The following is a 23,325-nucleotide window of genomic DNA, read 5'->3' as shown; positions in this document are numbered from 1 at the left end:
GCACCTGCCAACACCGAGATGATCGAGATGGTCGAAGTCTAATAAATTATTTGAGTTATGAGCCATGAGTCATGACACTTACTAGGGTTGGAGTCTGTACCGGATCACTGTATGCCGTTGATATCCCAGCAGTCAAGCCATATACTGACTCATACTCTCAGCGAGAAAACTACCTAGGTATACAAAATCACACATTGTAAGCAAGCACCCATGGACAAAGAAAGCAAATAAATCCGAATACGAGAGACCACCAATATCTGTGGCACCATTCCCACGCACTCAGCTTCAGGGATGAGCTTCAGCCCAACTCAAGCAGAACCAGTTATAGTTTGCGTCATATCACACAATACACTCAAACCCCTGCACTGAATCTTCCGATTCAAGAACAAAGTGATGGAGCTTATCTCAGAAATGATTTCGAGCCAACCATGGGGCTCTGCTGACAACGACCAGCTTCTGGCCCGTAACACATAGATGGCTACCAAGTTCACCTTTTTTTCTTTCTCGAGCAGGGGCTGATGTATGTAAATATCACGTGCGTTGTACATCGCCTTGGTTAGATCTACTCCTAAGTAAATGACGTCTCTCTGGTTACTCAAATGGCAAGGGATCGGAAGTCGATGTATGACAAGTGTGTATAAGTTTCAAAGGGCACGTTGTCGGTGTCAGTACGAGACCGTAGGTGCAGGTTCAACTCGTAGTTTTAACTCCTCACATAGAATTGTGCCTGTCTAATAAAACAATGTCTCAAAGTTGTACTCGTCGGCTATGAAATATGAAATAAGAAATTTACATATCGACGGATGTTGAAAGACATGTTACAAAAGACTACGAACAGTGCATTGTCCCAGGGGAAAATTGAAAGCCAATATATTCCACTCGTCGAGATTGGAAGCTTCCTGGGATTCTTTTGCATGAGCATCTCTTGCTATGCCGTAGGGGAGAACGTCTTTCAGATCTCGTCGTACTTCGGCAATCAAGTTCGGCTTGTTTATAGGAAAAGGGCTATATAAATAGACTGAGCTGTCCATTTTCTATAAACAAAACAGCCAGAATGAAGACGAATGTAAGGAGTATGCATAAGGCACAAGTGGACCTCGCTAGTACCTACAATGACTCCCATGGTGTACACAAGCACCTCTGTCAAGTCGGACCATCCTCTTGAAGACCCCTGTCAACGGTGGACTGAGAACTGAACATTGAATACAATTCTGATTCTGAAATTTGCCAATGGGGCTCAGCACCAAAATCTCGAGAACCGTTAGTCGAACTGCTTGGTGGGGGCTGGGCTTGACGATCTTGGGCGCTGGGTCTATAACGTGTCATCTCTCCCCCCAATTAATGTAGCCGCTATTGTTTGTTGGTTTTCTCAAAGCCCTGGTCCTAGGACGAAAAGAATAAACCTGAAACCCCAGGAAAATCTTCGAGGTGCAAACAGGCGGATATCGATTCCCGGCAGTTCGCAGGTGTTCTAATCTTAGTTCGTCTGTGCGCCACACAGTTACAGGCGCGTGTAAACCCTGTCAAGATGTGATAGAGGCACTTGGGGGCCAATGTCATCACTTGTGCGGGGATATTCGATTGGTCCTCGGCAAGTTGCTGATGATTGTTTGTTGCTAAGTTTAAACACATTCCCAAAATAAACCGCCCTGTTCAGGGCGAAACGGCGTCAGGGAGTATCAGAAAGGTGATGGGACAGGATGGGACAGTTAACTCCACCAATATTACAAGATTATAGGTGTAGCCTTCGGGGGTCAGAAAGTCCAGGCCAGACGGGATATTTTCAAGGTTCTGTTTCACGGGCCGTTTCCACGAATCCCATTTGGACTATTGTATGTTGTCGAATCACTAGTGACCGAAGGTATATCATACTTTAGGGAGATGTGCAATGAACAACCTCAACATACAATATGCAATTATATTCTTTCTCCTAACTTGAGACTCGGTCATTTAGTTATTTTAAGGGGTTCACGTCGACGAAATTTAAATGTAACACAACTCATTTCTACTCCGTAGTCGAATCACACTTACGAGGATATCTAGGGATAGCAACTATAAACGGTTGCTCCGCCTGTGGGGAACTCGGTCTGAACTTCTTCGAGTCAGGACAAAAGACCGAAGCTATTTAAATAGTTCATCGGGGCCATTGGTGGGTTGCGTCGGTCACTGCTCAAGAGATCTACAGCCTCCGCTCGTGGTGCCGTCTGTCATATCAGGCGGCATAATCTAGGGAGTTTGGCAACGATCGTCTCTCAATATATGTTGTACATATTTCGATCTGACAAAAATCAACCGATCCTGTGATAAGGATGTAATGGTATGTAAAGATTTTGATCTTTATCAAGTGGCAACTCCGAGGTTCGGTACCCAATGTGACAGAGGGGGTCGAGGACCGATGAAGATGAAGAGATTGCAAGTGTAGAAAATGAGAATAGTAAGAGATAAACAAATAAAGAATATAATGCTTTATATGCGAATCAGCCAGGAAATAAGGCAGTTGGAAAAAGGGAGGAAAAGGGTAAAACCCCCAAGGTGGCGCCAAATACTTGTCGGGTACAACCCATATTTAGTAATATTAAGGAGGCACCTGACGCTCTCCGCTTTTGCCTTTGCCTTCGCAAAAGCCTTCTCCTCTCCTCTTCCCCTCCATCGAACAATCATCATCTATCGAATACTGCGCAGACGCATATATCGTCTCATTGCATATTGCATTTGGTCTCTCTTTCATTTATTCCCGTTCCTTAAAAAGTCTCACCCTCTGAGTCTGACTCTGAGTCTTGGTTACCCTTTCGCCCCCTTCTGGTCATTGGGTATTTCATCTCTGCGATATCCCCCAAACCCATCATCTTTTCATTCACCTGATGTCTTTGGATTGATTTCTCTCAGTGCGAGTTCTCGATCTGCAGTAGGCATCATCCTATCTGGCCTGGATTCTACAACACCGTCAAGGTCCTCATATTTTTGTATTCGATCCATTTCTGGATGTCATCTTGCATCGATCGATATTACATTTAATATCTCGCACATTCGTCACATTCCAGTTGCCATTCATTCATCATGCGGGAAGTCAATTTTAGTATTCCCAATGTGAATAAGGCCTCGGTCAACATCACCACCACGCTCTATGACCGTCGTGCCCTTGATTGCACATCGACTTTACCGCTCATCAACTCTCTCAACCATCTTGCATACCTCACAACCTCTTCCGCCCGGATTCGAGATATCCTCACCGTCGATGGCGGCATCGAGCGACTGGTATGCATCCTCAAAGAGGGTCGGAGCAAGGATTTATTGGAAATGTGGAAATGGAGCCTCGCCTTCCAATGCGTTGTCAACATCGGCGTGCGGGGCTCTGAGGGTGTGAGGACAAGAGTGGTAGAAGCGGACATGGTCCCCGTCATTGCCACCATTCTGAACAACTACATCAAGGTGGTGGACAAAGTGCGATCGCGCAGCGATCTTGATTCCGAGAAGCAGGCGTCTTCTAAGCAGTCAAAGCCCAGCAACCAAGACGTCTCCGCTCGTTTCACCCCTATGGATGCAGATACCCAGACCGAGTCGCACCCACAGGTCGAGTCGCATCAACCGCGTCGACAAGCCCCTCCGCCGAGTATCGAAATCCCCCGACCTTTCTACCAAGACAGCCAACCTACCGACTCCGATGCCATGGATATCACATCCCCTCCTCGTGTCCCTATGACATCCCCCCCAGAGCGCAGTACATTTGGCCCAGAAGTCCATAACCACCGGTTGAACGATAGGCGGTTCCTACGTGCCAGCAATCGCCTACGGTCAATGCAACCTCTTGCCACAGCGGTTCCTTCCATGGACACCACGGATGGATTCGGCCTACGTCCTGTCCGGGACGCCGAGCGTCTTCCTAGCATGCTTCCCAGTCTGCAAACTGGCATCGTCTCACAACCCGACTCTCCGACCACCCCGAGTGGCCCCCTCCACTCACAACCTCGCAGCCTTCCTCAAACAATTGCCGCTCGACAACGCCCTTTGATCCGCCAGCAGCAGTCGGCGTCCGGTGAATCGGATGATGCCAACGGCGAAGACTCGACCATGGGAGATGATAGCGCTATGGGACAGCCCGCCGAAACCATCGTTGGACTCCCGACCCGGATGGAACTTGACAGTGTTAACGAGCGGGAAACAACGATGCTAGACGATGTCTCTAACACCCATGATCTGACCGTCACTGATCCCTCTGAGGAAGGCGGTCCGGAGGTGGAGACTTTCAACATCACTCATCGTTCGACTGTCGACGGCAGCATCATCAATACCGGCAACACACAGGCCAACGGTGGACTCGGTCTCTCTCCGGCCCAAGCCGCCAACAATCCTAATTCTCCTACTCTCCCCCCCAGCCCCTACGCTATTTACCTTCGTGACCGTCCCGCAGCCCAAGGAGTCTTGACAGCCATGCCTCGTGATGAGGATGTCCTGATGTCCCTTCAGCTACTAGCATATGTCTCTAAATACTGCAACCTCCGATCATACTTCCAGTCATCCCACCTTGTCCCCAAGTTGAAGATTGATCGCGAACTCCACCTTTTAGATGAGGACCCCGATCTCTCTTCGCCAATTGAGGCGTGTGAGGAGGAAGACGAGTACTTGATTCCCGATGATGTCAACATCTTCCCCCTTGTGGAGAAGTTTACTGTTCGGCATCACACTAAGGACATGCAATACTGGGCGTGCGTGGTCATGAGAAACCTCTGCCGTAAGGATGAGGCGAGAGGTGGCATCCGCCAATGCGCCTATTACAAGTGTGGCAAGTGGGAAGAGTTCCAGCGTCAGTTCGCCAAGTGTCGGCGTTGCCGTCGCACCAAGTACTGCAGCAAAGATTGCCAGAAATCCGCGTGGGTATACCACCGGCACTGGTGCCATACGACCCCTTGATACGACTCGATGACCCCAGAGGAGTTTCATTTTGATTTCCATGCATACCGCCCCGCATAGCGTTATATCCGTCTTGCGTCTCCCTTCCATTCTGTTACAAGGTTCTTCTCTCGCATGGCATTTCAGAATCTTGCGGTGTTTCCATTTCGACCCGACGATACCTTTTACATGTCTAGCCTTTTCATATTCCCTTTCTCGCACAGCTTGCCTTCATCTTGGTTCATTGACATGGGGCCGTCATTTGCGAGTCCTTTTTCCATTGCTCATATCCACATTTGACCATTTCTCATGATTGTATATCTCACTCCAACCTCCTCATCAGAGGCAATATTCCCTTTGCCTTTTGTCTTTTTTTGGGCCATTATGATTTCTCTCATAACTAATTGCGCTGTCACGAGTTTCCTATGTCAGTAGATGGGTATCATTGCCGACAACTTGGGCCGTGTTATGGTCATCTGGAGCATTTCATTTTGGTGCACATCCCATCTATGATTCTGATTTATGTCCGGAGGACCCGTTTTTTTTCTGTGTTTGCACTATGCCACAACGGCACCGGCGTTTTACAATCTATTCCCAGTCTCACGAACGACTCTGTCCACATTTACTCAATGGCACGTAAGCTACATGTAGTCCCGAGGTCAGTAACCCAGGATTAGCAGACCACCAAACATTGAAGCTCTCTGATCCCCACCCAGCCCTTACTTCTCCTTAGTAAACCCATAAGTAGCCTCCAGTCTGGACATAAGGTGTTCATGCGCCGTCAAAGGCCTCTTCCCAGGGACCGCATGCCCTGCACCACCCCCAAACCCAACCTTCCCATCAGCAGCAACACCCCCAGTCCGCTCCCGATGCGCAGCAACAATCTCACTAGGAACAGGCACCAACTCCGTCTCGTCAATGGGATGACAGAAATAAACCAGCGTATACCGATCCTGCGGGTTCGGGCTCTGCTGCTCAGCAAGCGGGAACACAACACGGTGCACGGTCGACTTCAACAGCCCATCCGTCCAGTAACTCAGCAAATCGCCGATGTTCACCAAGATCGGTGGGAACGGATATCCCTCGGCCTCGGCTGCGGTGCCGGGCACGATGGGAACGGGCGCCCAGCTCCCGTCCTGAGTCAGGATCTCTAGGCCTGGCTGGCCAGGCCGCTGAAAGAGAAGTGTGACACTGCCGTAGTCGGAGTGCGCGCCGGCTCGCACGTCCTTGTCGTGCTTGTAGGATGCTGTTGTTGGCGAGAAGATCGACGGGTAGTACAGGTATCGTAGGATGCTGCCTGTCGGGCCTTTGCTTGGGTCGTGGCGGGTTGTGAAGAAGTCTTCTTTGATCTGGGGTTTGTTGGTTGGTATATATTACATATTACATGTTTGTGTGTATAGTGGGCAGTGATGATGGTAGATGTATAAATCTGGTTGGTTGGGGATGGGAATGGGTCACATACCTCTAGGCCTAGGGCCAGCAGAGTCAGGATTCGGGTGCAGGTCTTGTTGCAAAGTTGGGCGAAGTCGTTAATCTCTGCTTCGTGGGGAGTTAGCGACGCTGGCAGAGGCTGCTGGGCTTTGCCGTCTTTGAAATCGCCGAAGTTCATGGCTCTGGTTGGGTGGTTAGTTCATGGTTTAGAGTATTTCAAAGATCAGAGATGTGGTGAGTTCATACTCTTTGAAGTCACCGGTCTGTCAATTTGTCATATCCAATGTCAGTCTTCGTACTCTATGCTAGGGCACTAGTGAGTCAGAGCCATTACTTACCCGCTGATGCTCGGGGTCGAGGGTTTCTGTGTGCATTCCGGACCAGCCATGGTTCTATGGATATTGTCGTTAGATCAAATATGTTTGTTCGGTTGTGTTAAGCCTTATTACAAACATTCGGCTGGATCCGACATATCTCTCTCTCCTCTGCGGGAGACGAAAAGAATTTCTTCGACTATAGGATTGATTGGTCAGTACTTGTACATATAGACGTCAGTTAATTGAATCATTGAAGTGTAAGTCTTACCAATCCGAACCCACGATCCACATCCTCCACAGTGAAATCGGTTCCCTTGCTGTTGACATATAAAAAGCCATACTTTGTAGCGGCATCCAACATGGCTTTCCCCACGGCGGGGTCATGGGGATTGGAGATGTCAATGACGGGAAGCTCAATTGGGGCGATAGTGTCTGCCATTTTGAAGAGTGGATAAATATGTGTTCTTCAGAGGTTAGGGTTCAAAGATTGAAGAGAATATATAGTTGAGGATGAGGTTTGGAACGACTACTATTTAGTGCATATGTGGTTAGGCCTATCGCGTATCTCACTTTGGTAATACGCGTTTTGATACCCATACGCGTATCTCAATATCATGATATCAAATTGGATCCAACCAATCCAATTGCTTGTTTAATAGCCGGCTCCAGTCAGGTTTCTGGGACAATTCCGAGCTCAGGCGATATCCGACCTGAATGGCCGGTGAACCCCGCGTGTCATTACCCCCGCTTATACATACACCTAGGAATGCTTGATTTGGACTTTACGAACATATACAACATAATGAGTGCCTAATGGTACTTACTAAGTAGGAAGATAAACATGGATTGTCTAGATATTTGGAACATTTTGTTATATACTCCATAATATATTGTGGATTTTGTGGATTTGTGGGACTATTTTGTTTCTATTTAAATATATATTGGAGATGACTTCATTATAAGCCGTACATTCTTCTATAGCCAACAGGTAAAACAGGAACCTAAGTTCAAGTAGAAGCTGAGCATGGATAACTAAATCAAATATAAACCAGACTAAATATCAAAAAACTAAATTGAAGTGGTTGAGACAAGCGACTAAATCCGATGTGCTACATCTCAAAGGCAAAAAAACAAAGGGCCAACTCCAACTCCGCCTTCCCCCCCCCTCGTGATCTCCCTCTCCCTCATTCCGAAAACCCAAACAATCCCAGCTCCGATTCATCATATTCCTGATCACGGAGCTTTTGATCTGCTCTTACCTTTAATTTAACCTCTTGTTCTCCACCTTCGGGCTTTGATGCCCGGCGTTGCCGTGCTTTTAGGTGACAGATAGCTCCAGAACCATGCCGAGTACGCAATAGCACAGCTCCACAATCCGCAATCGCACCAGCTAACCTTTTATCTCCATGACTAGTCCGTCCCCTCGATGAATGGGTCGTTGGCCGCACCCAGTCCCTGCCCCTCTCAGCATTGAAGGGCGCCGCTATCGGCATCGATGCGTCGCACTACATCAACCAACACCTCGTGAACCAGTCAACCCGGGAAGCGCTGTTAGGCGCACTAGGCGGATTCCCGTTCGCCTTGAGGACTAACATCGAGAAGGAATTGCAGACTTTCAAGAACCTTGGTGTCGCTACTATCTTCGTCTTCAATGGGTTGGAATTCGGCAAGAAAGAGCACCGCGCTCAGCCCGCAGCGTCGCGCTCATTCGAACAAGCTTGGGATCTTTACGACCAGCAACAGGCAGACCAGGTGGTCGATGCCTTCAGCAGTGCTGGTATGATCACCCACTATCCCTATCTCAATCTCTCCCCAGTTACGGACCCGTGGGGCTTTTATCGTTACTACTGGGCACAAGGAAGCTTCCCTACAAGCGCTGACACTACCGGACCCTCAGGCACCCCGCCCCCGGAGACCCTTTTCAAGTTCCTGCAACGCATTTTGACCCAAAACGGAGTGGACTTTATCGTAGCGCCATATAGCGCCGCGGCCCAGGTGAGTGGCTACCCTATGCACCATGGTTGGATTGTTAAGTGCTAACAGATTTCTCCGAACAGCTCTCTTACCTCGCCCGTGGTAGCAATCCTGTGGTCGATGCTGTCTTTGCCCCCTCCGAAGCCCTCTTGTTTGACCTTGACAAGCTGGTCACCCGTATCGACACCGAACCCGCGCAATTCTTCTGGATCACGAAGCAAACCTGCCAGGAGGAGCTGGGTCGACTTTCCAATGAACAATTCCTGGAGTTCTGTTTACTGCTGGGCTCCCCCTTCCTTCGCTCCCTCCCACTTTTCGAGAACCCTGCTTACCCCGGCAAAAGCCCCACCATTCGCGATGCGTTGCCGATGTTCAACGCAGCTGGACGGAGTGCATTGACACTGTGCGCCCAATTTGAAGAGGACCGCCGTATGCAGGAGCTTCAATACGCAGACCTGTATAAGCGAGCTTATATGATTGTGAAGCACCATGTCTACATTGACGTGGAAGGTCGAGTTGGTCCCATGGATTCAGAGAATACCTCGTCGGATATGCATGAGCTTATCGGGCAACGCCTCCCAGAAGAGCTGTACTTCTATCTCTCTAAAGGTATTATTGGTGCGGATGTACCCAACTTCCTCACAACTGGTGAAGTTCGCATCTCGCTACCGCTGGGTACCGAAGACACCGAGATTTATCGCCAGCTCGTGGGTGAAATTCTGACACCTGTGCGCACTCAGTCTATTTGCCTTCTAGCAAACTCGCTTCATCGATTCTACCAAACTAAAGTCATTCGGATCCGTCCATGGTTCGATGAGAACTCAGAGCGGACGATCAACCTCAAGGGCATCCCATCAGTCAAGGAAACCATCCATTCCTGGAAGATCCATGGAGAACAATTCCCCGAAAGTATCAAGAAGCTTCAGGCGCCTCGCGGATCCTTTAAGTTTGCTGTCCAGAGCTTAAGTGACACTGACTTTGCATCTAAGTCATTTGCTAATAAAGAAACACCTGTAAGTTTAAGTTTACCCATGGGGTTGACGTTGTTTGATAACTGACAGCTTCCGAAGGCTCTTTCATCGCAGGATGATATCTTATCTAATGTTATGTGGCGCTTCCTGCAGCTGCGTGGATACGTTGACGACAAGCACACGCTCACTCCGTGGGGCCAATGTCTAGCGCATGCACTATCAGCTATCGATCCTGCGGACAACCTCGAGGAATCTATATTCATTGCTATTGAGATGATCCGCTTGGGTCTTCTCAACACCAAGAACTGGTTTTCACATGTATCTGGCGGTCCTATGAGGGGGTCAGAAGACGACAAGACTTTCAACATGCTGGTTTCGCGGGCTGCATGTGTTGCCAAGCTTCAGCACAAGAGTATTGGATATTCTGGACCTCTGAGCCGTCAACTTCTTTGCTACCGCTCTTTGATTTCTGAGGTGCGCTCTGCACTGAGAAATTTGATCGAGGTAGTACTGGCTGGTCTGCTGCTCAGTGGTGACGCTGATCGGGACCGCAATGACTGGACTGAGATGGCTATCAAGTATGTACCTTCTAGACTAACTATGCTGGATCTGGATTGTTATTCTAACCTATTCTCTTAGGCTTCCGTTTATTGATGATAACGACTGTGGACTTGGAATTGCGGTTCGGACTTACCTCGACGACCTACCCCTACAGGCAAATCCAACATCGCCTGAGGCTCGAGCGGATGTGAAAGCGAAGGGGAAGGAATGGTTCCAACACAGCGAGAGCTTTGTTGGAAACTTGGATTTGGCATTTAAGCTGTGGGATGCGGTTCGTATTGCCTGGTATTAATTGTTGACCAAAGGCTGATTTTCAAGATAGGTTTACGCAGGCACACAGAGTACGGGCAAGGAGTTCAAGGAAGCAAAGTTCTGGGAAGACGCAAACAAGTGGCTGGCAGAGAGACGATGATATGGGCAAGCTTTACCAATGACACCAAGCAACCATTGTGGGGATTCCGGGTTAACAAGCGCAGCTTGCAATTGAAGTTTATGCCAATAGCTCCGATTTTGCCCAGGAAATGCGATACTGGCAATTCTCCAGTGTATTACTAACTACCCAGGTAGCAAAACAGACAAAACAAATCAAGAAAACGAACAAGAAACTCGATAATACCCAAGAGCAGCATAATTCAGAAACATAGGGGAAGTAGCTATATCATGTCATATCGTAAGTTGTAGATGTCAGCCCTAGAAGTAGATAGATGTGATCTGCGGAGCTGTGGAGTCACCAAGTGGCCTCTTCGGCTTTGTTTGTCATCGCCTCCCCGAGCTTTAACTCCGTCACCCGATTCCTTTGTGAACTCATACTTTTTTCCCAAGAGTATACTCACATCCAAATATCTATACATAATGGCACGCTTAAGCTTCCTGCTCCTCGGAGCGGTCTCAGCCCTCAGCGGCTTCGCTACTGCAAGCAACTCCGCAGTGAAAGACCTAATCCCCACCAACTTCGACGAAGTCGTCCTTGCCGGCAAGCCCGCGCTGGTCGAATTCTTCGCTCCCTGGTGTGGCCACTGCAAGACCCTCGCCCCGATTTACGAAGAGCTTGCGCAGACCTTCGCCTTCGCCGAAGACAAGGTCACCATCGCCAAGGTCGACGCCGACGAGAACCGCTCGCTCGGCAAGCGCTTCGGTATCCAGGGCTTCCCTACCGTCAAGTGGTTCGATGGAAAGAGCGACAAGCCCGAGGAATACAATGGCGGTCGTGACCTCGAGAGCCTGTCCGCCTTCATCACCGAGAAGACCGGCATCAAGCCTCGTAGCGCTGGCGCCCAGAAGGTGGTTAGCAACGTTGAGATGCTGAACGATGCTTCTTTCAAGACCGTTGTCGGTGGCGATAAGGATGTGCTGGTCGCTTTCACTGCGCCGTGGTGTGGACGTGAGTCGATTAACCCCAATTTAATTGGCTCTTGTCTAGTTTGAACTAGTCTCATGATCTGTTTTGCTAATTTCTCGTCCTTTGCTCAGACTGCAAGACCCTCGCTCCTACCTGGGAAACCCTCGCCAACGACTTCGCCCTCGAGTCCAACGTTGTTATCGCTAAGGTCGACGCCGAGGCTGAGAACTCCCGTGCCTTGAGCAAGGAACAGGGTATCACCGGATTCCCTACCATCAAGTTCTTCCCCAAGGGCTCGACCGAGGCCGAGCCATACTCTGGTGCACGCTCCGAGGAGGCCTTCGTCAAGTTCATCAACGAGAAGGCCGGTACCCACCGTGCTGTTGGTGGCGGTCTTGACAGCTTGGCCGGCACCATCGCCGCCCTGGACGAGATCGTTACTGAGAACGTCGCTGCGCAGACCTTTGACAAGCTTGTGACTGAGATTAAGAAGGCCGCCAAGGGTCTGTCCGACAAGTACGCTGAGTACTATGTCAAGGCTGCTGAGAAGCTGAGCAAGAACGAGGGTTACGCCGTCAAGGAGCTCACTCGTCTCCGTAAGATCCTGGCTAAGGGTGGCTCTGCTCCCGAGAAGCTGGATGACATTTTCTCTCGCAGCAACATCCTCCAACGCTTTGTTGGCCAGGAGAAGCGCGATGAGCTTTAAGTGCTTTGTCATTGTTATTTCTGGATGTTTTTATTTTTCTCGGATTTTTGGCTTAAGGCTCTAGTCACTGTGATTCTAGACTGAGGACCGGGACTGCTAAAAGCATGGATCTGAAGGAAATGTATTGAATTGTATACGAAACTATTGACTTGATGCTGTATATTGTACGAATTGAGTACGAACCCCAAGGTTTCCTGCCTATTCAAAAAAGTCTACGTGATATATGAATTAGATCCGCGTAATTAAATAAGTAAACATGGTTCTTCTGTACGAGTATCCTCGTTTGATTGTAGGGTATCTATGAAATCGTAAAAGCATAAGTATCAGAACCAGACACAGGCCAGTTACATGGCCGTCCAATGCACATCCCCAGAAAGCATTATGCATGCCATAGATAAATTATGTGCTGGGATATTGGTACAGGGGTTCAGCAGAGCTGGACACCCCAAAAATGCAGCGCTTATTGTTCTCCTGCCAAAAACGCCACGCGAGGAAAGAATGCACAAAGTCGGAGTATGGGTAAAAGGCGTGCGTGTTTATTTTGTCGGACTCGGGGCACCGGCCCCCGCAGATGCAGCTAAAGATGCTTCTAGCTCATCTAAGCGCTTGGTCATTTCATCCACTACGCATAAAAATAGGTTAGTACACAATTGTAGGTATGACGATGTATTGGTAGCGATGGTGGGTGATTTGAGGTAGGGACTCACGTTTCCCGAACATTTCCGTAGAGACATTATCGAATTTGGTTTGGAGTTCATTGAGCAGATCGTCGACAGCTGCCGTGAGCTGGCCTTGGGCATCGGAGTTCTGAGGGCATTTAGTTAGGAAGGGCGACAAGTGGGGGTTGGAGATTGTAGAAGGTATGTACCGGTTGTGATAGAAGAGACACACCCTCTGGTAGAGAGCTCTCTAGCTTGTCTGGAGAAGGAGACTTGGAATCGTCGACCATTGTGAGACTATGCAATCGCTGTACAGGCTGTTTGGGGTATGTAGAGACGAGAGACAGTTGACAGGGCGGTGGGACTCGATAAGGAATCGGGTCATGTGTATTTCCGAGATATTTCCATGTACGGACTAGCGTGGTCTTATCGGTGGCGCTAGCCAAATTAGGACTGGCGCGATTTCAAAAAAATCCCGTGGATTCTCTGATGCGGGTTTGATAGCGAGTTGCTTTCCTCTTCTCAATTCCTTTCACATTAGATAAAATACAATTTTCTCTTTGTATTTTAACACAAAACAACAATGGGCAAACGCAGCAAGTTACTCCAGGCTCTCGATGCCCACAAGGGTCGCGATTTCGACGCCGAGAAGCAGAAGAAATTGATCAAGGCTGCGGAAAAAAAGAAGGCTAAGAAGGCCACTGCCGCCCCCGAGGACAAGATCGTGGAGGAGGAGAAGGAGGAAGAAAAGGCTGCCAGCTCTGACGCCGAAGAGGAAGAAGAGGAAGAAGAGGAAGAAGAGGAGGAGGAGGAGGAGGAGGAGGTCGACCAGGACGAGGAAATGGAAGATGAGGAGGAAGAGGAAGAAGACATCCCACTCTCCGACCTCGAAGAAGACGAGCGTGAAGATGTCGTTCCCCACCAACGTTTGACAATCAACAACTCTGCCGCTATCCTCTCCGCCCTCAAGCGCATTTCCTTCATCGGCCCCAACACCCCATTCTCAGAGCACAACTCCCTAGTCTCGAAAGAGCCGATCGAGGTCGAAGACGCCAATGACGATCTGAACCGTGAATTGGCCTTCTACAAGGTCTGCCAGACTGCTGCTACCCAGGCCCGTGGTCTGCTGAAGAAGGATGGCATTCCCTTCACGCGGCCGGGCGATTACTTCGCGGAGATGGTGAAGAACGATGAGCACATGAGCTTGATCAAGAAGAAGCTTTACGAAGAGGCTGCTAGCAAGAAGGCTTCTGCTGAGGCCCGCCGCCAGCGTGATCTTAAGAAGTTCGGCAAGCAAGTCCAGAACTCCAAGTTGCAGCAGAGACACAAGGAGAAGCGTGAGATGTTGGAGAAGATCAACACCTTGAAGAAGAGTATGTTCTCACTTTGTTTTACTCTTGATATCTTTCTATAAGTTTTGCAGTCGCTAACCTGATTTTTCCACACAGAGCGCAAGGCTGACGGCTCTGCCCCTACCGATGATGCCAATGATATGTTCGACATTGCTATTGACGAGGCTACCCAGCCCGACAAGAAGCGCAGCCGTGGTGATGGCCCCGGTGGCTCCAAGCGCCAGAAGAAGGACGCCAAGTTCGGATTCGGAGGCAAGAAGCGTCATGCTAAGAGTGGTGATGCCATGTCTAGCGGTGATCTGAGCAACTTCTCCGCTAAGAAGATGAAGGGTGGCGCAAAGCGACCCGGCAAGAGCAAGAGAGTCCAAGCCAAGGGACGCAACTAATCGTTTTAACGTGATGGGTTATGTTGTGACATTGCATTTGTATCGTGCATCATGTAATTATTTTTTCTCGCTTGGGTCTGGATAACCAAAAATGGCAGTTTTGATTTATTATCTCTATCACTTGCAAATGTGAGCCTGTGTAGCTATAGCTGGGCTCTAGGAAACGAAGGTTTCGAGTTGCAGATATTGAACGCTACGTACACACATGAAAGGCAAGGTATGTATGGCGCTCATTTGTCACGCCGACGCTCATAGACTGTATTGACCTACAAAATATAAACAAACTTACAAGTTTGATCTTTCATGCCTTTTTTTCATCTAATTGCCTGTTTGGATTAAGTCGCCTGGATTCTTGATAACGATAATCCTGATAAATAGCTAAGTCAAAAACAGTGCAAATACATCTAGATCACTATGCATGTGATACGAATCCCTTGACGGCAGCGGCGGTATGATGTGGTGGCTATCAGTCCATCTGTACATGACTAGGAAGATGAATGCAGATCAGTTGCAGCTGCCCAGGTGTAGATGCCAGTAAGTTCTCTTGCGATCGATATCTTCGAACGAGGGCCGGACTTAAGGGCGGCAAAATAGAACCCATGATTCGTTCAGAGGTAGCTCTGACAAGCTGGGCGTTGGGCGAAACATCATTTTGCCAACGAAGCGTGGCTGAGCCTCTTCAATTAGCATCGCCACAATCTTACCTTCTTCATTCAAGTCGAGACTCATCTTTTCTCAAAATTCGTGTTTCTCTTGCACACTCCAGCACCAGAGCCTCCTGTTCGATAGAAGCCCAAATCAGACCCTTTGACAGCCTCCGAGCCCAGAAAAGATGGCCGAAGTCATCGGGGTAGTTTCAGGCGCGATAAAATTTGCGACAGTGATTGTTCAAATCGGCAAGACAGTCATTACACTGAAAGAATGCTACGACGATTTACGTGACGCGCCTGATGATCTACGAAAGCTAGTGCAACAAATCGAAATATTTGGTAAAATACTGGTGAATGTGGAGAGTGACTTGTCACGAAATCCGAATCTCGCCTTGGAGAGCAGTGAAGCTGCGCTGCAAAGCTTAGCCTACTGCAAAGAAGCTGCGAATGAGTTAGATAAGGTCTGCAACAACATCGTTCGGGATGTGAAATTTCCGAGCCGTTTGCGACGGTCTTTCAAGTCCGCCAGGGTTGTTTTACAAAAAGGGAGAATCGAGAAGCATATGGATCATTTGAGAAATGTCCTACAGCTGCTTATGTGGTCTGAGCAATGCTACCACCGGTATGTTATTTACTGGCATCTAGATTCAAAGGATGTTGGTGAGCTGATAAGTATAGGGCCCTTACTCAAGCCCATATTGAAGCACGCTCTCAGTTGATCATTGAGACCATGGTGAAACTCAATACAGCCAGTTCGTCGTCAAGTAGCTCTAGGATTACAACAACTCTCGAAGGTATAGTTTCCACTAGCTGATGGTGACACATTCTCATTAATACCTTTACCAGAGGCAGAGTCCCCTCCCAGCCATATCAAATCTGCTGTGATATCACAAAACCAAAGATTAAAATGCGATCAAAACAATAGCTGTATGTGGCGGCTTAGCTTGCCTCTCTGGATCACTCCAAAGGTCCTAGAAGTGGTTAGTATCAAAGCTCCAGGAGGGTGGAATTGGTACCTGAGAGCCTATGGTGTAATTACCTACAATTCACCAGCGTACAAATTTGTGACGGATGGAAATATCAAAGGGCTCCAGGATCTATTTGCCTCCCGGCAAGCATCACCTTTTGACCGACTCGAAAGCCCAGATGGGAGATCCCTTATTCATGTAAGCATTTCATGCAGGCAGTCCATTTATACCAGACGCGCTGACATATAAAACAGTTGGTCGGCCGCAGAAATAGGACTGAGATGGTATCATTCCTCTTGGACCAAGGAGTAGATTTGAACTCGTTAGACGAGCCACCACTTCTCAGCGGTACATACTACTCAGAAGGTACACCAGATTTGGAGTCGTTGATTCCATCTATGCGTCTCATCCTTCGTCATAAAGATGTGAGCTATGAGTGCACCCACGGATGGGTGGTTAATGTTCTGGGCAATTTTCAAGGAACATTAGAAGAGTTTGCCTTCTTACAACGGCAAATTTGCCCTTCTTTCTACGATCTGCCAAAACAGACTCGTCTCCGTGTGGCTCGTTCCGTAGCGGGGAGCTTACCGGTGCACTGGAACGGTATCGATTTCACACCAGATATTGTCCGAATGGTCTTAAAAATAGATGTCTTAGATTCCGATGATATCGCATGTTGCTCAGACAAGACTCCAACGCTGATTCATTCTGCAGCGAAGCATATCGGGGCTATTCGATGGCTCATTCAAAGATTGGGTGGTTCCAACAAACATCAATCAAGGATCGACACTTGGATTGAACTCTGTCGTGAATTTCTGAGGGTCACAAATGACATTCATACCCTAGTCCAAAAAAGAACCCCATTTATATCGTTTGTCGTGGGATACCTCAGATATTGGACTTGGAACCCACCTAATCCATATAGCGTTCAAATGTGGTTGGAACAATTGGAAACTGTGTCTGTTGATCTAAACGAATATGGCAGGACAGAGGAGTCTATTTGGAAAAGTGGGACAATCCAGCGCGAGTTCGGGTCGTGGAATGGTCATCTAAAAGAGATCCAATCACTAAGAGTGATTGGATTTGCCTATGGCCCCTCCCCTGAAGATTGGCGTCTATGGCTATCTGAGCCAAGTGACTCTTATGTGGGGGACTTCTGGAGGATGGTTGCGCGGCCAGTGGAAGTGATGCCAGGTGCCTGGCCGCAAGAATGACCTTCATAGGTATTTTGATTCACTGTATCCCCATGTCTGTGTCTAGATAGCAGCGTTGAAGTCGTCTAATTCAATGTGAGCATACTTTGATGATTTATTTCTGGAATTCCCTCATTCATGTGATTGATGTCCATGGGCTATGGCAATTTAGCAATCGACATTTGCCCGCTAATTTCAAGGTCATAGACCCCCAAGCCTACTTCAGTAGGCACTTCGGAATCCGTTGGGATGATCAGGTAAAGCTTACTGAGCAGACCTCGTTCAGGTGGTTATACAATGTAACAGGTATAATTCAAGTCAGGGTACTCAGAGACGTGCCCAATTTTACTCTGAGATCAAACAGCGGCAAGAGGTGCGCATCAAAACGGAAAGGGAAAGGGAAAGGTTTCGAGTGCCAGAAATTATCCGGTACGGATGGTACATAGTATATGGATTGAATGGTTGATATTACAGATAGATAGCAAGTCCATATACAAATGCTATATCATTTTAAGACTCCACAGTCTATTGAGCTGCTTCAGCTTCAGCCTTAGTAGCTCTCTTCTCCTCCCACTCTGTCAAGAACTTCTCCACCTTCGGTCCCCAGACCTCTTCGCCGGCATCAAGGTCCTTGTATTCCAGAACCTTGTCAGGGGAGAGTTCATAGTCACCTTGACGACTGCGCACTAGCTCGCTCATCAGAGCACAGCTGCCAACAGCCTTGCCCAGATCATGTGCCAACGAGCGGACATAGAAGCCCGACGTGACAGTCATCTTGATCTTCACCGCGGGAGGCTGGGGCTTGGGCTCCTCTGTAGGCACAACAGGGACCTCTGTGGTTGCAGGTTCGGGAGCAGTAGGCTCAGGTGCAGACGCCGCGTCCGTCTCAGACACCTTTTGCTTCTTAGCAGCCTCCGCGCTATCATACTTCACCTCATCCGCCGGGGGTGGCGACTTCCGCTTGGTAGAAGAAGCTTCGGGGATTTGGGTCGTAACCTCACCCTCGGCCAGTGGCGCAGACACCGAGGCTTCCTGATCAAGAAGCTTCTCCGCGACAGCCTTCTCATCACCAGTCATCTCCTCCTCGGGCCATTTGTACTCATGCGTGCCGGGCTCGTACCACTCCACAATCTCCATGTTCAAGACCTCAACGGGCCGGTGCTTAATCTCAATCGGCGGCATCTTGCCCTCGCGCGCATACTCGTACAATTTCTTTCCATTCACGCGCAAAGCAGAGAAAATAGGCGGCTTCTGCATGATTTTCCCGCGGAACTGTTCCAGCGCCTTCTCGACTGCTTCGCGCGTGATGTGTTCGTAGGGCGCGCGACGCACGATTTTGCCAAGACGGTCGTAGGTATCTGTCTCCGCGCCGAAGGTCACAATGGTTTCGTAGCTCTTGGTGCAGGCCAGAAAATCCTGGAGGGACTTTGTGCCCTTGCCAATTCCGGTGATGAGCACGCCTGTCGCGAGCGGGTCTAGGGTTCCGCCATGGCCGATCTTCACGTCGAGGCGTTGGTGGCGACGGCGTTTGCGCTGGAACTGGCTCTCACGATCGCGGCGTGCGCGCTCTTCTTCTAACCATGGTCTGAAGGTCTTGGAGGGGTTGAAGTGTTTCTGTAAAGTGCGGATCACGTCGGCGGAGGTAACGCCTTGCGGCTTGTGGACGGCTATCGGAGAAGTTAGATCGAGGTCTTGCTTTAGCAAGAGTCAAGCTCACCGAAGACGCCTTCGAGGATCTTCTCGCCAGACATGGTTTTGCGAAAAAGTCGGAAGCCTGGAGGGAATGGCATCTGGAGAGATGGGAGTCGAACCAAGGAAAAAATGTTATTTTGGTAAAGATCTGGCTCCCGCCTTTACGGCAGTTCTTTAGGACTACCTGTGGACGACAAAGGGGATTGTCTTATGATTATCATTTAATTAGTATACAAATTTCTAGATCATTAATAGGAATATCTATACATATCATAGTCCTATACAGAGTAAAGGCCTTAGAATTGTTTTCGTGTCCTTTCCAGGTGCACTTTGAAGGCTTGTTAAGGCACCTTTGATCTCTTTGATGTCCTTGTAAATGCTATTCTAAACTACACTGACTGTAGTGATCAAAGATCCACCCCCTTTTGAATACTCTTGCAGCCATGGAACAGTTTGATTTTCTACAATAAATAAATGCTTATGCTGCTACTCGGGAGACATGATCAACCAAAGTGTCTACCAAAAGAAAAAGCTGGAAGGAAAAAAAAGAAATGGCGCCACCCGGAATCGAACCGGGGCTAAGACAGAATCGGACACCACAATGTCTCGTCATACCACTAGACCATGGCACCTGTTGAATGAGAGTTTGGCTTTTATTTTGACTTATAATACATTGTCAAAATAATGAATGCCTAGGTAGCTTCCAAGGTTTTATTTCAATCAGCCCGTGGATAATTGTAACCTTAAATTCCACATTAGTAATTACCAATCATGCACGTGATAGGTGAGTTACAATGGCTAAATTCCCGATAAATCAGGCAGAGCCCCCATGTAATTAATTGCGGGTAACATAGGTACCTCATTGTATCTGTAATTTACTGGTCGATGACTTCGACTGTTGACAACTACAAGCTTTCATTCCAGGTCACTTTCTTCTCGCTCTCATATTCTCAGTTACTTAACTTTACCTACATCTTACCCCTTCTACATACATTATTCTCGACACCCACCATGCCAATTCCACCATGACATCCCGCGAAGAAACCGTCCTAGCTCCCACCGATTCCTCTATTACTGATGAGAACGATTGGTGGGAGTTCGGCCTGACCGATGTGAAGGTCCTCAAGCCTGGGAAGATGCTCTATGCAAATCTGCTGGACGCTACTGAACAGAACCCAGTTCAGGTGATCGGCTGCTTAGAGCCGCTTCGCGAGGATCAGGAACACTTGGGTGCGTATCGGTTATCAATGCGCGTTTATCGAGTAGCTTGCTGACAACCCACTTGCCCACCAGTGCTCAACCCGGACAACCCTCCTAAGCGCATTATTATTGACGAAGTTACACACTATGCCTACGGCCAAACTGAAGATAAGAGTATTGAGCTCTGGGTTGCTGGTAAAGCGGGCTGGTACGACATCATTTCGCCCGCCAAGGGTTTCACACCCACATACAATCGCATGGTTCAGGCCATTGATATGCTGTATTTCCTGGTCGATAAGCATCAGCAAGGAAAGAAGCAGATCAATCCTTCGTTTAGGAGTCTCTGTGAGCAAGTGAGTCTTCCGGTTCTCGGTCATACACTATACAAACACAGAGGCCTAATATTCATCCACCCTTAGTACACTTACCACACATATGGCTCATGTGAGACCCGAGAACAGTCAGCTGAGGTCTTTGCGACACACGCTACCTTCTTGCTTCGGTGCATGATTCAAGGTGATGCAGATGTGGAATGGAAGAAGACAAATGTTTTCGTCCATCTGCGTCGCCAATTTAATGTGAGTCAAGAAGCACCCTTATTTACAATAGCCTATGTGTATACTTATAATAAGCCTAGGATGACTACAATAGGCTGATGGAAGAGCTTTCGCCCTCCGAGGAAAGCGAAACTGAACCCCAAGACGAACCAGAAGTGGCAACTCCTCGACATCAGCCTGCAGCAATCTCAAAATCACAAGCCGATGCCATCTATCAGTTGCTCAAGGACCTCAGAGAAGAAGGTCACTTGGCAAAGCGTCGTCTGCATATTGACCTCCTGGGAGAACGCTTAGCAGAGCGATTCTCTTTCAGCAACGAAGATGCCCAGAAAGTTATTGCTATCAGGGCAGCCGCCGTGCTAGAAATGATGGACGAAGAAGACTTTAGATGGCCTCGCTATGTCATCCATAGGGAACTCACACATGCATCCACGAAATCCGCCCCTCTGCCAGCTGCACTCCTAACCCCCCTGGATTCGCAGGAAGAATCCAGTGACGATGAACGGTACGGCCGGACTCAGAAGTCCGTTCTGCGTCCGAAAGTCCACACAGTCTCCAATAAAGTGACTGGCAAGCGAAATCGCAATGCCTCCGCAAACCAGCAGACAATCCAATCTAACGACGAGGAAGACCAAGAGGACACCGATGAAATCGACGATTTCGATGAGATCGAAACACCCAGCAAAACCCGTGGCCATGAATTAATCAGAGATCCATTCTCAGCCACAAAGCCTCGGACTCGCTCGTTCTTGTCCGTCTCCTCCAGCGGCGCCGGCTCCTCTCTTATGAAGAGCCTGTTCAAAGACAATATCAAAAAAGACAAACTCCAGACTCCTTCTGTATCTTCACCGCCATCACGGCAAACCCTTCTGACCCCAGAGCGGGATCCAACCCCAGATACGGCACAGGAAATTGAAGAATTCATCGACGAGACATCTGATACCTGGACATGCCGCATGCCCGGATGCGAGAAGGTGATCTCGACCACGGACAAAGTCGAGCGCAAGAAGCTCATTGGCGATCATGCCGGAGAGCACGAGTGGGAGACGCAGATGAAGGTCGAGCTGATGGAATCGGAGAAACGCATGCATTCTTCCTTCCCTGTCAACAACCTCATGCAATACGTCGTTGATGCGCATGTGCTGCAAATGCGCACTGCATTCCCGGAGTTCTATTCCATTAAAGAAAATGGCACGGCTCAGAACGGTGAACATCTTCTGGGTGAAGAGACATCTATTCCGGAGACCGGGGGATTAGAAGAAGAAGATGACGAAGAAGATGATGAAGATCAGGAGCTTGAGGACCTTGCGAATGGTTACACCTGATCTGATCATCTAGGAATTAACGATCGTTATGTGCCACGACGTTCATCGGAAATTGGAAACACGGCTGAACAATCAAACCCTTACATCACTGGATCTTGATGATTACAAGACACGACTGAGCCAGTAGACGGGATTAAAACACAGCGCCTCATACTCACAGCGATCTCCTCTCGAGTATGTTATCAAGTTACGTCTCATTTGCGGCTGTCAAGAACCACTCTTAACGACTTTTCTGCCCACAGAGATACCCACAAATTGCAAGCTTTACCCATCACCGGTTGAAAAAAGGCGCTGGATGGTAGAAGGGACAGGCCGAGGGGAGAGAATGTACATTCTCCTACGGAACGAATTTGCTAGATGTGCACAGCCCTAGAGGTTTGATGGACACCATGCTTTTGCTGATGATTCTTTCGGATTGGGCTTTTTATCTCTTCCAATTGATACCCCTGCCCAAAGTAGGTAGAAGCTTAAAATAGCACGATTGAGATACATTTCTCTGTCCTTTTTGCTTCATTCTCTAACCTACATACAGTAGAATAGGGAAGCAGTGTGTTGGGTCTACTTATCTTCTCCCAAACGGATTGCACCGCCCTGAAGTCCAATACCTCACTACCAGCTAGCACAAGCCTTGAACATCAGTCAAATACAGATTTTAAGTAGTATGCAACAAGATAGCAATCAGAAAACGGATTAGAATAAAAGGTTCTAGAAGTAAGCCAAGAGAAGAAGAGAACACAGTGCATCAAATGGAACACCAACACTCTATGCAAAGACATAGAGTGTGTATGCAAGAGCAAAGCCAATTAAAAAAAAGCGAGAAAAAAGGAGGGGCAAAGAAATACTGTCTGTCTGTCTGTACATGGCGAAGAGCAGTAGATTGGTATTTTGAGAAGGGGAGAAAGGAAAAGAAAGAGAAAGAGAAGCTCTTTTGACTCGGAGGGGTATACCAAGAACACGCCACATATATCACAACACATACACACCAGATTGAGAGATAAGAGAGAGAAAAGATATAGAGATACAGAGAGGATTGTAGAAGTGAGATAAGAAATAGATGTCGAAGGAGGTGTAGCAAGATGCGTGTAGTTGAGAAATGAAAAGAAAATGTGAGCGATCAAGCCCGGAAGAGAATGGAAATGGAAGACAGGATTATCGGC

The 23,325-nt window shown here is 48.4% G+C and overlaps 10 protein-coding genes across 10 annotated transcripts; 6 read left to right on the top strand and 4 right to left on the bottom strand.

The window, feature by feature from the left end:
- Positions 1 to 1,383: 1,383 nt before the first annotated feature.
- On the bottom strand, positions 1,384 to 1,632 carry PEX2_086840 (uncharacterized protein; the record flags this gene model as incomplete). Its single annotated transcript, XM_016745954.1, has 1 exon — positions 1,384 to 1,632. One exon carries the CDS (start codon positions 1,630 to 1,632, stop codon positions 1,384 to 1,386), a length of 249 nt encoding a protein of 82 aa, XP_016601559.1.
- A 1,425-nt stretch (positions 1,633 to 3,057) lies between these two features.
- Positions 3,058 to 4,908, top strand: samB (MYND-type zinc finger protein MUB1; the record flags this gene model as incomplete). Its single annotated transcript, XM_016745953.1, has 1 exon — positions 3,058 to 4,908. One exon carries the CDS (start codon positions 3,058 to 3,060, stop codon positions 4,906 to 4,908), a length of 1,851 nt encoding a protein of 616 aa, XP_016601558.1.
- Positions 4,909 to 5,606: 698 nt separating this feature from the next.
- PEX2_086820 (uncharacterized protein) lies at positions 5,607 to 7,074 on the bottom strand (the record flags this gene model as incomplete). Its single annotated transcript, XM_016745952.1, has 6 exons — positions 5,607 to 6,236; positions 6,350 to 6,500; positions 6,565 to 6,581; positions 6,657 to 6,710; positions 6,772 to 6,831; positions 6,904 to 7,074. 6 exons carry the CDS (start codon positions 7,072 to 7,074, stop codon positions 5,607 to 5,609), a joined length of 1,083 nt encoding a protein of 360 aa, XP_016601557.1.
- Positions 7,075 to 7,978: 904 nt separating this feature from the next.
- PEX2_086810 (MKT1 family protein) lies at positions 7,979 to 10,553 on the top strand (the record flags this gene model as incomplete). The annotated part of the gene is made up of 6 exons (XM_016745951.1): positions 7,979 to 7,985; positions 8,050 to 8,630; positions 8,693 to 9,622; positions 9,671 to 10,158; positions 10,220 to 10,412; positions 10,464 to 10,553. 6 exons carry the CDS (start codon positions 7,979 to 7,981, stop codon positions 10,551 to 10,553), a joined length of 2,289 nt encoding a protein of 762 aa, XP_016601556.1.
- A 440-nt stretch (positions 10,554 to 10,993) lies between these two features.
- PEX2_086800 (protein disulfide isomerase family protein) lies at positions 10,994 to 12,186 on the top strand (the record flags this gene model as incomplete). Its single annotated transcript, XM_016745950.1, has 2 exons — positions 10,994 to 11,522; positions 11,612 to 12,186. 2 exons carry the CDS (start codon positions 10,994 to 10,996, stop codon positions 12,184 to 12,186), a joined length of 1,104 nt encoding a protein of 367 aa, XP_016601555.1.
- A 536-nt stretch (positions 12,187 to 12,722) lies between these two features.
- On the bottom strand, positions 12,723 to 13,135 carry PEX2_086790 (heat shock factor-binding 1 family protein; the record flags this gene model as incomplete). The annotated part of the gene is made up of 3 exons (XM_016745949.1): positions 12,723 to 12,808; positions 12,894 to 12,993; positions 13,055 to 13,135. The coding sequence occupies 3 exons, from the start codon at positions 13,133 to 13,135 to the stop codon at positions 12,723 to 12,725; spliced, it is 267 nt and encodes an 88-aa protein (XP_016601554.1).
- Positions 13,136 to 13,428: 293 nt separating this feature from the next.
- Positions 13,429 to 14,583, top strand: PEX2_086780 (EBP2 family rRNA-processing protein; the record flags this gene model as incomplete). Its single annotated transcript, XM_016745948.1, has 2 exons — positions 13,429 to 14,218; positions 14,294 to 14,583. 2 exons carry the CDS (start codon positions 13,429 to 13,431, stop codon positions 14,581 to 14,583), a joined length of 1,080 nt encoding a protein of 359 aa, XP_016601553.1.
- Positions 14,584 to 15,415: 832 nt separating this feature from the next.
- On the top strand, positions 15,416 to 17,415 carry PEX2_086770 (ankyrin repeat domain-containing protein; the record flags this gene model as incomplete). Its single annotated transcript, XM_016745947.1, has 5 exons — positions 15,416 to 15,855; positions 15,912 to 16,027; positions 16,080 to 16,160; positions 16,287 to 16,399; positions 16,456 to 17,415. The coding sequence occupies 5 exons, from the start codon at positions 15,416 to 15,418 to the stop codon at positions 17,413 to 17,415; spliced, it is 1,710 nt and encodes a 569-aa protein (XP_016601552.1).
- Positions 17,416 to 17,919: 504 nt separating this feature from the next.
- PEX2_086760 (pseudouridine synthase PUS4) lies at positions 17,920 to 19,145 on the bottom strand (the record flags this gene model as incomplete). Its single annotated transcript, XM_016745946.1, has 2 exons — positions 17,920 to 19,061; positions 19,112 to 19,145. 2 exons carry the CDS (start codon positions 19,143 to 19,145, stop codon positions 17,920 to 17,922), a joined length of 1,176 nt encoding a protein of 391 aa, XP_016601551.1.
- Positions 19,146 to 20,111: 966 nt separating this feature from the next.
- Positions 20,112 to 22,168, top strand: PEX2_086750 (uncharacterized protein; the record flags this gene model as incomplete). Its single annotated transcript, XM_016745945.1, has 4 exons — positions 20,112 to 20,316; positions 20,380 to 20,639; positions 20,706 to 20,864; positions 20,924 to 22,168. The coding sequence occupies 4 exons, from the start codon at positions 20,112 to 20,114 to the stop codon at positions 22,166 to 22,168; spliced, it is 1,869 nt and encodes a 622-aa protein (XP_016601550.1).
- Between the last annotated feature and the right edge of the window lie 1,157 nt (positions 22,169 to 23,325).

This window comes from Penicillium expansum, assembly GCF_000769745.1.
Source record: "Penicillium expansum strain MD-8 chromosome Unknown contig294, whole genome shotgun sequence".
Classification (NCBI taxonomy): Eukaryota; Fungi; Ascomycota; class Eurotiomycetes; order Eurotiales; family Aspergillaceae; genus Penicillium; species Penicillium expansum.
This window is presented reverse-complemented; position numbering and strand designations above follow the sequence as displayed.